General features: G+C 30.8%; 2 protein-coding genes across 2 annotated transcripts; both read right to left on the minus strand.

The window, feature by feature from the left end:
• Window positions 1-584: 584 nt before the first annotated feature.
• LOC106309345 (gibberellic acid methyltransferase 2-like) lies at window positions 585-11786 on the minus strand. The gene is made up of 2 exons (XM_013746377.1): window positions 11601-11786; window positions 585-950 (listed from the first exon to the last, which is right to left on the minus strand). Exons 1-2 carry the CDS (start codon window positions 11784-11786, stop codon window positions 585-587), a joined length of 552 nt encoding a protein of 183 aa, XP_013601831.1.
• Window positions 11787-14070: 2284 nt separating this feature from the next.
• Window positions 14071-15718, minus strand: LOC106309346 (glutamine synthetase cytosolic isozyme 1-3-like). The gene is made up of 6 exons (XM_013746378.1): window positions 15515-15718; window positions 15323-15429; window positions 15169-15239; window positions 14872-15080; window positions 14735-14788; window positions 14071-14655 (listed from the first exon to the last, which is right to left on the minus strand). Exons 1-6 carry the CDS (start codon window positions 15716-15718, stop codon window positions 14635-14637), a joined length of 666 nt encoding a protein of 221 aa, XP_013601832.1. The 3' UTR covers window positions 14071-14634.
• Window positions 15719-15834: the final 116 nt, after the last annotated feature.

A 15834-nucleotide genomic window follows, 5' to 3' on the forward strand; every position in this document is an offset into this window, starting at 1 on the left:
GAACCGGAGTTTGGCCGGTTCATTGGGTCGCCGGTTCCCGGGTTTTTGATGGTTCGATAGTTGTTTTTAACTGGTTCGATTTTAGTTGGGTTTTAGCATTAACCTAACCCGGATTATTTTCGGTTCATGGTTCAACTCGGTCCGACCGCCGGTTCGGTCCAGGTTTAAAAACACTGATATCGAGGGAGAGGGACTAATGAACCAATTCAGAGTTAAAGTTTTTGGAAAGGTAAAATAACTTCTTACTTTTTTAGTTAAGAATTTTTAACTCAGTCTATATATTAGTGTGTTTATACATAAATAAAATTATAAAAATGATGCTTACAAGATATTTCAGTTTGTTAAATTCGATATGCATGGCTTGATATATTACACTAAACTTGGCTTGGTTCGGTTTTTGCGGTATTAAATCATCTCTTTTGGTTTATAATGTCCAACCCTACATGTTCCATATACGCGTACCCCAATTCCAGTTTACATTTTCCAGCAAGTAAACGCGACACACATTCATATATTAAAACAAACGACAACCCATAGATAAATACGAACAAACACATTTCATACATAACGCTATAAACATATAATCATTCAATTCGGATGGCAGAAAAAGCGACGACTCCAAAGAAACAAGTTATATGAAGAAATTCTCGGGTTGTAGAAACCCGGTTTTCATATCTTTTGAAGAGCTCATCGCATAGGTCCACTCCAAGATAGACCTCGACCATAGGACGAATAGCAGCTTGAACCAAGTTGGTCCTGGCTCGTCCGTACGAAACGGGATCTTTTTTCCACTCCTCATGTTTCTCATCGGAGTATTCAACGATTTTCATGTATTCCATTTTCTCTATCTTGAAACCACCGATACGGTCTATTCCGGCAGCCACTTCCTCCGGACTTCTCATGTACGCTGGTATGTTGAATCCGTCTCTTGTCTCTTCATCTATCAAACCCTTTTATCCACACAAAACAAAAATCGTTTAGTTTGAGTGGTATTGACCAATATCATATTTTAAGCTATCAATAGCAACAAAATTAAATATAGCTAATGTGGAAAACATATAAAATTAGAAGTTGGGCTTTTGTTAAGAAAATAAACGTATTGTTTTCAAGTTTGCGTGAACAGGCGTTTAGAGGTTGTAGCAAACTATTATATCCAAACAAGAAACAATACGTGAAATTTGAAGGGTATTAGCCAACAAATGTAGTTGATTTGAGAAATTACTATGAAATGTATTTTACAAGATACGAGTGGTAAAAAATGTTTTTTTTTTCAACTAGTTTCAAGTTCCTTATAGTCTGGTAATAAAGGAAGAACTTGAATGAAACAATCCACTTGAAAAATGTTAATCCCTGAAAGTATAATCCATGAAGGATTGATGATATCAAAATCATGTTCCCGGGAACTCTGCATATTCGATCGAATTGAAACAAACTATTTTATGGGATATATGAAATATTATAAGGTTAACAAATGTATCCATTTGTATTTATCAAGAGATTATAAATCAATAGAATCATGATTTGAATATAATCAAAACTCCTGAAGAGTTATAGAAAAATTATATTTTGGAAGAAAACTCTTGACAATCCTATATTGTTTTTATGTATTCTAAACTGGAGATCTAAAACTGAGATGTTATCATAAAGATCCTTAAAGTATTTTATTTAAGACGCTCGTATATGTTTGGTCCTGAAATACCATACGTAAGAGTGTTATTTAAGAAAATTATTAATCTTTTTCATTACTGAAAGATGTAATTTCATATGAAAAGAAAGAAAATCATAATAGTAACTTCTATAGTTACAAATGAATAATTCGTATGTACGAGACGAATTTCTATACGATTATATGTAAGAAATTTGGTTTGAAATCCAAATAGACCAATAAACTATTGTCTAAGTCAAAAGAGAATTATGGACAAGAAGTCTAAAGGACCTAGATATCATAATAGAAATTAATAGAGTTTATTCTCTTAAGCTTAATTCTCTGAAGAGAGTTGATTGGAATGCATATCCTGAAGATATTGTTTCCAGGGAAAGAAATATGATATTAAGTGTGGTTGTACTTTTTTTCCTTATCATGGTTTTTTTTTTCCCATTGGGTTTTTCCATGACAAGGTTTTAACGAGGCAACAAAGAACATACAAAAGATAGACAACCAAAGAGATTGTTACAATTTGAGAGATGAAAATCTATCATTGTTCTAAAGGTTCTATGACTACTCATTCGAGGGGGAGCTTACGTAGTTGTACTCTTTTTACTTTTACTACGGTTTTTCCCATTGGGTTTTCCATGACTAGGTTTTTAACGAGGCACCACGTAATACAAGATGGATGATCAAGGGGGAGTGTTATAAATTAAGCATTGAAATGATCATCCACTTCTTTACCAAACTCAAGCACTATGATCATCCACTCCTTTACCAACTCAAGCACTATGATCATCTACTCATCAAACACTATGATCACCCACTCATTTACCAAATTAAGCACTATCTTTGTTATTTTATGTATTGTTGTTCACTATAAATACCATCACTCATCTCACTCTTTTGTACACCAAAAACAAGAACAAGAGTTTGTAATCAAAGAACCATTACATCTTCTTCTTCTTCCTTATAATAAACTCTCTCCCTTATACTAGTGTTATTTGCTTCCTACGGGTATCAAATTCTATTCTTATTTAAATTTCTCGATACTATAAATTATAAGTTATTTCTTAACAAATTCATTTGATATTTCTGACTTGATCTACAGTTTCTTTGATTAGACTTTGCAAATAGTTTTTGTTGATTAATAATCTCAATTTTTAAAATGAAAATAATAGACTCATGGTACCTGCATGAAAGTTTGAAACCCATGAAAATGTGACCAAGTCACCAAAGAAAAGAATAAAATAAAATTATGTTGACTATAACAATTAACAAGAATAAAATAAGTCGTCGATGGCTCAGCGACTTGAAGTATATTATATTTGATGAAGTATTATAGTAGTATAGAATTATGTATACGTATGTATATATATATATATATATATATATATATATGTTTTTGAGACTGTTCTTATAGCAAGCTACTGTACTGCAGATTTGCAACCTTTGTTCCTCAGTTCTTTAGCCATAAAATTCAAAAAAATGAATCATATATTCGTGTTGCGCATACTCTTTATATAGGTAATAAATGGTAAACTTGTGTGTGCGGTTTTATAAGCGTTATTGGCAAAACCGCTAACACAACACCAATCACGAAAGTATCTAACAAATTCGCGGTTTTAGAAATAAATAATCGTATATATGTACATATAATATATATAAGTATATATTTATTATTGTACAATATATGAAGTTATATAGATTAATTATAGGAAAATTGCACCCAGTGACTTAAAAAAAAACAAAATTGACTAAGAGCATCTTCATTGAAGGTTCAATGCAGAAGTTCACACTTTTCCCAAAAAAAAAAAATATTAAAATACTTTTTTTTTTGTGAACTCAACTCTTGCAGTTTCAGTGGGATGAACTTGGTTCATCACTGTAGCGCGGGTCCCACGCTACGTGGTGGCCCGCGATTGGTCTGTTTAATTTTTTTTTTTTTTTAAATCAAACGAAAAAGTAAAAAAAAAATAATAAAAAATTAAAATTATGAACTCCATTCAAGGTTTATTGATGCTGATGACCTAAGTAACCAAAAACTTATTATCTCTCTACTTTTCTGTTCCTATCTCTATCTAGCATTTCTCTAGAAAATTAATTTTGCTTTTTTTTTGGTTATACTTGCTTCTCATATAGAAGTTATAGAGATTTTACTTATTTTTCCGTCAAATTAAGTAGGGTTTCATTTTTATTGTTTGGAACAGAAAAGCCAATTGTTGCATGAAACTGAAAAGTCAAACAAAATATGGTTTGCAACTTTGCACTTGTTGACGCATAACTGGCATAGCTACAAATTTGATATTATTGTCTAATGAATATCCTATAACAAAAAAAAGTAATATAATATTGTCTATATTTCCATAAACCCTAAGACACTCAGACACATATATTATGTATACATATTTATATAAGTGGAGCGACAATTTTGAGACACCATATGATATTATGATATGTATACCTAGTCAATAGTTATACATTCGGCCGACGCCTTTGACGGAGTCCAACCTTACAAATCGCTGTTAAATTGACAATTAAGGTTTTCAATATACTTGCTGACTTATTACGTACATATACTTGGTTTGTAAGACTTTGAAAATTTTGGATCTTCAGTTCATACCCAATATCCGAACTCAAATTTGCAATTTTTAATTTTTAAATAGTGCTCAATACTTATAAAGTTTTGAATTCTAGAAACGAATAAATCGATCTCTTTGTAATACCACTAGATTGCCACATTTTAAATTTTATATATCTGTTTTAATAAATTTTGTGTTGTTTCCTAGCTAGTTACCATTTATCGTACATTCGTCATTGCTCTAAAAGTACATCGGAAGTTTTGGGTTAGGAGTAGTTGGTAAGTGAAAGTATTAAATAGTTTATACAAAATTCGTCAAAAAGAGAATTTATAAAAAAATTAAGCAAATAATTTAGTTTATGTAGTGGAAGTGTCCGTGAGAAAATTAGATAAATAATATATTCCTTGTTTTCTTTTTGCATCTAGTGAAATAACCTTATAATCTTCGAATAGTCAAAACTTGAGAGAGGTCGGAGACGTCAAAAGCTAAGTCGCAGTTTTTTGTATTTGTATTTGTATGTGACATGTCCACCAAAATCAACGACAGAAAAAGAAAAAGAAAATTTTAAGATAGTTAGAAAAATAATAACCAAGTTGACTAATTTTTTTTTTGTGCGAACCATTCTTGAATTATAATCCAAACGTAAAAACAGAGTAGTTAATCAAAAACAACGTAAGAATAATTTCATAGACGTTTAAGAGTTTATGAACCAATATGTATGCATTAAATTACAGTTTAATTATAATCAGGTTAATAAAAATTAATGAGTTTGGTAAAAAAAAGTTAAACATTAATGAGTTTGGTAAAAAAAAGTTAATAAACATTGATCTACTTATACATACTCCATCTAAGATTTGACCCAAAAAACATACTGCATGTAAGAAGTACGTAAATCAAGTTCACTCATCCAGACTCTGATCAATCAAAATAAATGATTACTCATGAGAATCATAGAATTGAAATTGTACCCAAAAAATCATAGAATTGAAACTCTGCTTACTATTTAATTATAATATTTGGTACGAAATATCTATCTGATTACGATACGGATTTTAATTGGACATAGATAATCGACGTAGATATAATCTAAAGGCTATGTTATATATGTGATTATAATTTGTTTATGACCACAACTTAGAAACAAAACAAGATATGGGTCAGTGGTCCTTAATTAAAAGAAAGTACCCACTTGCTATTATTTATAATTTTCACAAACACCAATCTCCATAGAAGTTTTCTCCTTATAATCCATCAAAGTATATCTGCCAGCTTTGCATATAACATTTTTGACTTTTTTTGCCGCTTACATCAATTATCAATGATAATTCAGTCGTATACAAATGTATTATATATAATGGCATGAATGTGTAGACTGAGAAGGTGGTATACATGCATATAAATGCTTGTATAGGGGAAGTTCTTCTAAGTTTTGCCTTAACATCTGTAAATGGAAGTTATCGATATATTGTTCTCAAGAATAAATAAAATTAAAGTTTATTAGTTAATATGTAAGTTTATTAGTTAGGTTAGGATGATTGAATCAGTGTTATAAAAATGGAATGATAGTGGATATTTCTGAAAATCTTATATATGATTAGAGAGATACGTCATATTAAAATAATTAGTAGAATAAGTTGTCATACTATGATTGAATAGCTATAAAATGAACATGTATTTTTATAGGGTACCCAAGATTTTGTTTATACATATATAACATTCTTATTTTTTTGAAAACCCTAATACACGCAAGAATGAATCACACATACTTGTACCGTTGTACGTACCCGGAGACTTCACGCCGACCTAAAATAAATTATCATTCTCCTAACTCTCCAACTCTCTATGCATATGCTACTTAGCACTTGTACGCTCCATTTTGGTTTTTCAATTTTCGTCAAACTTTTGCTTTTCTTTAGTTTTTCTTTAATTTTTCACTGCGTTGAAAATCTTCACATGTAAAATTGATCTCGTGCAATGCTATCAAACGAGATTACAATTGTCGAAATAAACGCTCTCTGAATCTTTCACCGACATGATCTTTCTATCAAGATTTATATGATAGAAATGTAAAGGATAGCAAACGAACAAAGTGGCCCATTAGCTCAGTTGGTTAGAGCTGGTTAGAGCGTCGTGCTCGCAGGTTCGAAACCTGCATGGGCCAAGCGTGTTACTTTTTAGTTTTTATCTTCTGTTTATTTAACTTCAATATCGGCCCAATATGACTCATTTTTAGTCGTCATGGGCTTTCCCTTACGTACCCATATGGCATCACTGCTACAAGGGGAAGTAAAAGCTTACTAGACTCAGACGGTATGAATTTTCAGTTTTTAATTATTTATTTTACTAAATGATGTATTTATAATATTCGTTCATATTATATTCATTAAGTAAATATTTTTTTTTTGCATCTTAAACTATCTATTTTTTTACGAATGTGTGATACCATATAAAAATATAAAAAAATGAGTATAGAGTTAATTAGATAATTTTAAAAACAGAAATTTTTCTTTCGTGTGTGATATCATATAAATAATGATCCGCCCAGTTAACAAAAATCATGATTATTTTATGTGTAATTTTTTTTGACAATTTCCTTAAAACTATATTAAATTTTACATATTTTAATTAGAATATTTTTAATATCTTTACCTTTTTATTTGAAATGCAACTCAATATTTTTTTAACAATTATAAAAAACTATTTTAAAAATATTTTTAGAATTTGTTTGAAAAATATGAAAATTACATTTTAAATTAAAATTATCCTAAAATATGATAAGTTTTGATGTAAACGAAAACTCAAATTATGTCAAAAATAATGATATTCAATGATAATAACAATTTTAATTGATTATTTTTAAAAAAATACATTTACAAAAATATTGTTTGAAAGAAAATTCATTTATCTTTCAAATATAAAATGAAAATATTATAATTAAATAATAAAAATATAAATAAAAACCATAAATTTAACAAATGACAACTGAGTTATATTATGCTAAAATTTTCTTTCTAGCAATTTATCAAATGACAAATGAGTTATGAGCAAATAATACCATATAATTTCTAAAAACATTGCCATTCTTAAATATTTTTTGAATAAATAATTATTTTTAAATTTAATCAACTGAAAATAATATTCGTACAATTGTGTGAGTCAAATTCTAGTTTTATTGATGGATGTTATATATTAGTGCTGCATGTTTTAGGTAACATTTTAATGATGCACGTTTTTAAAAATCTTCATTCTTAAAATTTTGCACGTAAGGATAACTCATGAGTTTTTTTTGTTGATTAAATGACATTATGTCCAAATTTATTTAAGGTTATTTCATTAAAGTAACTGAAAAAGACAAACAATAAAATAGGAAGTTTAAATTCATTTAAGCATATTTCATTAATGTAACTGAAAAGACAAGTAATAAATTAGGCAGTTCTATTCATTTTAGCATATTTCATAAATGCAACTGAAAAAGACAAGCAAAAAAAAAAATTTTAATTAATGAAGTAAGTAATGAGTACTTCTATTTTAATAATATAGATGAGATTCTGACATTACAATCTCTAACTAGTTAGAATAAGATCTGGGCAAAAGCGCATGGTGAGTTAAATAAAACATATGGTATTGACAAAGTTAAGATTTATATATGATCAATTTTTTTTTGTATATATGTATACATTGTTAGTTTGTTTGTATAATCATCTACACGTTGAACTGATAACAATTTTAATAAAACATATGGACCATACAAACAAACTAAGAAAAAGGGTCACCGATCCAGGGTTTGTGGGTTCAGTAACAAGCTTCCTAACCAAATACGCTAGCGTCAAAAAACAATTTAGCTTGCAAAATTATGTTTATCATATATATGTGGTGTCAGATGACCCCATAACTCTTAACGTGGGTCCGCCACTGCATATGGTATTGACAAAGTTAAGATTTATATATGATCAATCTTTTTTTATATATATGTATATAGTGTTGGTTTGTTTGTATAATCATCTACACGTTGATCTGATAACAATTTTAATTAGAATTGTGGATCAAAACTTAAAATTTATGATGGATTCGATACATTTTAGTATTTTCTTTTACTAACTTATAGGTGAATAAGATTTATATTTTTTGATTTTGAAGTTACTTCAATTCTCAGAATATCAGATTTTACATTTTTTTGACAACATAAGATAAAAAATTAAAATATTAAAAAGGCAACTACAAATTGGGTTAGGCTTATAATTTGAATTATGATTGGTTATGGACAACATAAATTTTAGCAGCACAATTATTATATTAAAGGCCCAAATAAGATGAAATTAGTCTTTTGTTTGCAGTCGATACTCTACTTCAAGTACTTGATGATGGTATTCTTTGTTTGCAAGTTGCAACCGATACTTTCTATAAGATAAAAGTTAGGTTAACATAATATATATCATTAATTACTAAGAAAGAACATGATTAGCGTTTTCTTAAGCTACGAAAAACAATTAGGCAATTCATTCATTTGTGCCAAATTTTTTCTTAATCTTCAATATAATTTTCCTAATTTAAGTTCTAAAAATTGTGTTGTAAAGAAAAATATTTGATATATAGATTCGTTTGGTAATAAAGTTTTATGTATATATTTTTTTATTAACAAAACATAATAATTACTCTTACCAAAAATTTCCATCATGTTATATCTGTGTATCAAATTAACGTTATTATTCTGTTTTCCATGATTATATCTGAGTAGTTTTCCATGATCATATCTGAGTAGTTTCTTTTGTTGATAATAGTTTAATACAATAAAATAACAAAATTTAGTAATTCATATTATTATTAAATAACTAGATACTAGCACACATTATTTGTCAACGAAAAAAGTAAAATTATATTTTGTTTAATTTGATAAAAGATGAAAATAACCTTTAACATAAAACAAAATATTAAAATTACTAAAATTACTAAAATCAATATTTTTAAAAAAGTATGAAGACCATAGCAATACAATAAATTTTTTATATATATATATACATATATATATATATGTACATTATACAGTTATATTTTAAATACTCGGTTTATTGGGTTTGATCGGTTTATAAAGATTTTGATATTAGGTTAAGGTCGCTTATATCCCCTATTAACTACTACGAATTACACTTATTATATGTTTCCTTAATCCCCAAATAAATATTATCAATGATTGCCTTGGTGACAAAGTATTTACATTTTAAATAGGAATTTTCCTTAATTACATGTTACTAAATTGTGTATCAAGGCACTATATTTGATATTTAATCATAAGATTTTTCAGATAATAATCTTTAATTGTTTCTTTTAATAAGGAAAAGATAACAAACATACTAAATAGTAAGTCAATCTTCCAACTCGATATTCGTTCGGTTCAATTAAAAAAAAAAATTCACATCAAACCAACATCAACAATACAAAATACGATATGAGCTCTGTATATAATCCCGGTTTAGTTAGCCGATTAGATTAACCGTTATTAACATATTTTTATTTCATTCGGTTAACCGATTTGGTTAACCGTTATTAATCTACATATATAACGGTTAAACAATAATTCATACCGAGTATACAATCTTCTTCTGCTCAGTTTGCTGTTCTTCTCTTGTTGTTGCGATATGGGCTCTGTATATAATCTCTTACATATGTGTTGTTTAAGGTATGAAGCTTCTGAGATTGATAAATGATTATTAAAACAATGTAAAAGTAATACTGTTCACCAGTTCAAGAGATCAGAACTTATTAAAACCAAATCACTAATTGATCACTAAAGCTTTGATCCCCATAGTTATTGTAGTAATGTTTGAGCTGTAAAGATATCTACAGAAAACCTAATGTTAAGTTGTATGATCATATGTAAATTGTTTCATATAAATGTAAGTCAAAGGTTCTTAGTACATAACCGAATGTCAGATGGCTTGTTGAACGTTAAACGTTTTGTTATGGACCAATTTTTTATTATGCTCGTGTCTCACTAATTTATTATGCTCATGTTAACCGAATGTTTATAAGTATAGTTTATGTAAATAATGTACCTAGTGAAGATGAGAATTAAATTTGGACCAACTTTTTTTTCCAATTGATCGTACGTAAGCTAAATTGACATCTTAATTGATTGACAACTCAGCAAGATCCTTTTTTTAATTATTACAAACTCAAGGTTACATCTTTTCAAATGTTTCTCAATTAATATATTGGGGATGTTGGACAAAGATTTGGATTCTTCCAAGCCTTGCATCTTCTTCCATATATTGATAAAACTTTCTAGAGAATTTACGCTCACATGTTAGGTTGTTTCGATTGATGTGTAATGAACCAAGACAAGACAAGGCAAAGCCTCAAGCTATTCTGTATAACGTTTCTGTTTTTCTAAAACCATCCCAAGTACATATCATTAAACACATGCCTCTGCTTCTAATGCTCTAAACTTCATCTTCCATCAAAAGGGTCTCTTTGGATACAAGAAGGCTTTCACAATATAAATGTGAAAGTAACAACACATCTCTTAGATCATTCACGTGAGATGTGTTCTGTAGTTAGAAAAGTCCACAGCTTCTTTCTTATTGATCCTTCACCAGGTCTTGGTGATCCATCCTCAAATTCTTGATTTACATGCTCATGTACTGTTCTCTGCTTCTGATCATATTCAACAGAGGGGCTCATCAGCTGCTTCTCCCGCATTTGCAACCGAAACATCCACATTGTGGAAGAACAGAGTCATTCATACATTGTCCATGAAACAGCTTCTTCATGGAGATTGGAAGCTCAGGAAGACAGCTTCCTCATGATCTAAAGTTTATGGTAAGAGTGGTGATTAGTCCATGGAACATCCATCCTACCGAACTAGAGGACGACGTATGAGTTTTCTTTTAGGTCTGTAAAGGTTTTCAGCGGTGATGTTTTGTACTCTGGTTTTGACTTGTCTTTCAGTTTCTACATTTTGTGGACATGGTTACATATATAGTTTAATCTTTTGCTACATAAACCCGCGCGACATTCAACATTGCTTTCTCGGTTATTACACTCTTTATCACTGGCTTTGAGCATATGTTTGGTTGGTTCGATCAAGCATATTATGAATTTACAATCTAAATTCATATCATCATAAATAAAAGAAAAAGTAAGAAACTATAACACACCATCATAAAATATATTTAATGTTCCTTAAACCACAAGCACTTCATAAGTCTATTTACAAACCACAAACTATTTTCATATGTTTCATTCAACATCATCATGAGAAAGAGAGGAATATAAGAAGAAAAATAGAGAAACTAGAGAAACCCACCGATCATATAAAATAGAACTTTATGTTTCTTAAACCCATTAAAATATTGATTTCAAGCACCTTTCTTGACCTTTCCCTTCTTGCTCTTCCCGATGCTGTTCAACTTCTGTGCCTCTCGCTGCACCTCACTCTCTGGCACACCAAGCTCGATGGCTATCTCCTTAATAAGATTCTTATTCCCTCCAAGTTTCGTAACCGCATTGTAGTACCTAAAGATCATGCCATCGTCCCAAACACCATCACCACTAGATGACATTTCTTTTCTGTTTGTGAAAAACAAAAGAGAGGAGATTGATATTGTGATGACTGATGAAGAGAGAGAGTTTGATGAAGAAGGGGTATAAATGCAAAACAAATTGCTTGAGGAAGATGCAAGGAAGCTCGGTCTGTCCCCGATTTGGCAAATTATGTCTCAGGTCCTTAGCATGTGAAATCTTGGCTGATGTCATCGAGGCACACCACATTTGGCATATCCTATCTCAACAGTAATTAGCCTCAACATCGACTTTTACTTTTTCATCTGCCAAATTGTAAAACAAATGTATGCAAGCACATGCAAATCATTAATATCCTCCTTAATTAAGCTTTTTACTATTGTATGTGCGAGGAATGAGGCTCCTTAACCAAGATGGTATCTGCGTAGCTTTAGTTTTGGAAACGAAACTTCCTGCTTGAAACCCTTTTTATCATGCCAATCACTCGACCACTTGAGTGAAACCTAAGCACATAAACGAATGTAAACATCTATAAAACAAAAAAAATATAATATAAAATCCAAGGATCGAACTATTATGATGGATTTAAGGTTTATAGGTACGGATGTGGTCTGAACGAGAACATATATACATTACGACGTAACAATACATGCATGCAATACGTTCCCATTATGCAACTCCCGAAGAGAACCTATATATTATTATCAGTATAGTATGTGATATATACAATAATTTTCACCATTTTAATTTATATTATATTTGAAAATAGTTTTACATAATATTTGATCAAAAATAGTATAGTACATTTAAAATTATAATAAAGTAATTTGGAGTATTTTTTTAATTGCGATTTATTTAAATGGCGAGCTATGTGTTTAGTATTTCTTACATTAGCGTATTTTGCATATGTTTTCTGTGAAGGTTCTTCTAATAATGTTAAGGGAAAATCTAATTTTACCACAGAGTTGATACTATTTTCAATTTTATTTTTAAAGAATGATTTTTTCATAAATTCTTTAAATTTGTGATAAAAAAACTAAACTATATAGCCCTCATAATCATTTATATATGTCGAAGAATTATTTATAAACATATAACCAATCTCATCCCTTAAATGCTAAACCCTAAAAAATTGTCATTAGATCTTAAACTCAAATGTTAGGGTAGTTCAGATTAAATGTATTTTAAAAAAGTGATATCTAATTGTAATATTTTAAGCAATTTTTCTAAAGTATGAAACTGCTGAAGTAAAATTTTTTTGTTGGTGTTAAAGCAAATATTTATTTGTTTTTATTTTTCAATAGTGTAAAATATAATATGTTATTTTGTAACCAAAATAACTCGGTTTTTACTTTTGTAATTATCTGAAACTTTCACTTCTTCTCCCCATATAGTTATAAGAAAGTTGACATAAAAAAACAGTTTTAGATGAAATTGTTGTTTGTTTAAAAATAAAAATAAAAATTGGGTTGTGAATCCAGGAAGATCATGTTCTTAGAGTGTTCCATTCATGCTAATTCTAAACAACATTTCTTACTTGAAAGTGTAAGCTTAATTTGTTTTTGTTACAAATAATGATTTTTGAAGATCATGTCGAAAACAAAAGGTAGTCAGTAATTATGAATTATAAAGAGTATAAATCTGTGTTTGGCCAAAAAAGAAAGAGTATTAATATGTGTGTTTAAAAGGTGCCCGCCATAAATCTACACCCAGGTGAAAATTTATCATTGAAAGATCACTGCAAATAGTTTGAGGATAACATATATAATACAGTTAAGTGAGATCAAAAACGATAAACTGAGAAGTAAAAAACATAAAAATTAAAGAGACTAAGATGTCAGTTATGCACCACACCTCTTCAAAGCTTTATTTAAACTGGCCAGAACATTGTCGGCATGGTAACATCTTCAACATCATCTAATGGAAGAACCCTGTAACCAAACAAAAGAGATCTCAACAAAAATGAAATCAGTATTGTTGTTTGAATGATATTGGATGAAGACATAACGCTTATGATGATTAATTTCGAGAAAACCTGATAGAAGAGACTTGATTGATGTTGCCTAGATAGTGGTGTATACATTAGATGATGTTGCCAAAAAGCTCAATAGAACAACTGTTTTTAGAAATTATATAGACATATAGTAACAATAACTAAATATCTGTTTATAGATTCTTTGATAATTCTCTGGTTATACACTATCAACCTCCCAACGTGCCGAGCCATACGTTGATACTAATATTATCATTTCAATTTTCAAACAACACTTATCTTTTTCACCATACTTTATCTAATAATTCGAAACTAAAGAAAAAGACACCAAATGTCGTCATAAGAATTATTTAAACCTAAATACACCGCAATGACAAGCACATAAGTTCACAAATTGAAAATCAGACCGGAGAAAACCAAAACATTAAAACGTGCATGATTGATTAACCGAGGATGGTGGTTTCAGCGATCATGGACGTAACGACATAAGGATCCATGTTAGAAGCTGGCCTTCTGTCTTCGAAGTAACCTTTGCCTTCCTTCTCAGTGTCTCGTCCCACTCTCACCGAAGCTCCACGGGTCGCCACTCCCCAAGAAAACGTGTTGATGTATGTGGTCTCGCGCTTCCCCGTGAGACGACGCTCGTTGCCTTCACCGTACGCAGCAATGTTCTCCTTGTGCTTCACCTGAAGCTTCTCTATCGTGTTATTTATCACTGCTAATCCTCCGTTGTTCCACTCTCACCGAAGCTCCACGGTTCGCCACTCCCCAAGAAAACATGTTGATGTATGCGGTCTCGTGCTTCCCCGTGAGACGACACTCGTTGCCTTCACCGTACGCAGCAATGTTCTCCTTGTGCTTCACCTGAAGCTTCTCTATCGTGTTCTTTATCACTGCTAATCCTCCGTTGTTCCACCCTGAACAACCATGCAAACAATGTTACAACTTATTGCACATGAAGAGAGTGTTGAGAGAGTGTGGTAAAGAGACACTAACCGGGACTGGTTTTGGGTCGAAGCTGAAATTTACACCAGAGATCTCAGTGATCCTCTGTCAACAGAAATAGATGTGGCCATTAGCAAAGTTTGAAGCTTTTTATTGGGAACTAAAAAGGTTAAAGTAGATTACCGTACCTCGAGAAGGTATCTAGCGACCCAGACTTGATCACCAGTACTAATACCCTCAACCGGACCGACCTGGAACTCCCACTGTCCAAGCGTGACTTCTCCATTGACACCAGAGATGCCAATACCTGCGTAAAGACATGCCTTGTAGTGTGCATCCATGATGTCACGACCAATTGCTTTGTCAGCTCCCACACCACAGTAGTATGGTCCCTGTGCCAAACACCAAAAACACTTTACATCAGATGATATGTAAGAAAATGTTGTAATAACATTAGGATGAGATGATAATTAGATTAAGCTGAGGGCCAGGGAAGCCACCAATAGGCCAGTTCACACCCTTTTGCATCAATGTGTATTCTTCCTCAATCCCATACCTATTGAATCACAAACAAAGAGTATAGGTATAAATGATTGATCTGAAGAGAGATTTATATACAATTGAGGAAGAAGATAGTACCAAGGCTCCTCAGAGACAACTTTGGAGTTGCTGAAGATCTTAGCAGCGTTGTACCTCTTGTTGGTTGGAATTGGATTCCCAGCCGGCGTGTAAGCATCACACATCACCTTCATATATAAACCAATAATTTTTTAAAATCTAATTTTGTTACAAACCAAATATTGTTACACTAATCATATAAAACCAACCCACCAGAATGTTGTTGCCTGAGTTCATAATGAAGTATAAATCTATGATAAACATGTAACATAAATCGATGAATTTCAAGATCATGTCTGAAATCTTATAAACTAATAACATGAATAGATAAGAAAGACTCAGACACACACCTGGGGATACGTAATAGAAGAAAGCAGTGGGAGGGATGCGACCGGAGTCTTCAAACGAAAAGATCATTGACGATGAACTAAACGGCAGAGAAAAATATTACTGGCAATATATGAGATTGTGCATATTTAAAGAGGGTTTTGAGTAACGGTGATTCATAAGACGACGAAGTGGAAGGGTCGGGG

The sequence above is a fragment of the Brassica oleracea genome, chromosome C8 (genome assembly GCF_000695525.1).
Source record: "Brassica oleracea var. oleracea cultivar TO1000 chromosome C8, BOL, whole genome shotgun sequence".
Classification (NCBI taxonomy): domain Eukaryota; kingdom Viridiplantae; phylum Streptophyta; class Magnoliopsida; order Brassicales; family Brassicaceae; genus Brassica; species Brassica oleracea.

Bases quoted from the DNA above. Each gene is read 5' to 3' on its own strand.
- LOC106309345 (XM_013746377.1), bottom strand. From the start codon at position 11,786: ATGTCATCTAGTGGTGATGGTGTTTGGGACGATGGCATGATCTTTAGG. The intron at 951-11,600 runs GTCAAGAAAGGT...TGTGGATAAAAG, and splicing joins GGAAGAGCAAGAAGGGAAAG to GGTTTGATAGATGAAGAGAC.
- LOC106309346 (XM_013746378.1), bottom strand. From the start codon at position 15,718: ATGATCTTTTCGTTTGAAGACTCCGGTCGCATCCCTCCCACTGCTTTC. The intron at 15,081-15,168 runs CTCAGCTTAATC...TTTGGTGTTTGG, and splicing joins TATTGGTGGCTTCCCTGGCC to CACAGGGACCATACTACTGT. The intron at 14,656-14,734 runs GTTAGTGTCTCT...ATGGTTGTTCAG, and splicing joins TCGACCCAAAACCAGTCCCG to GGTGGAACAACGGAGGATTA.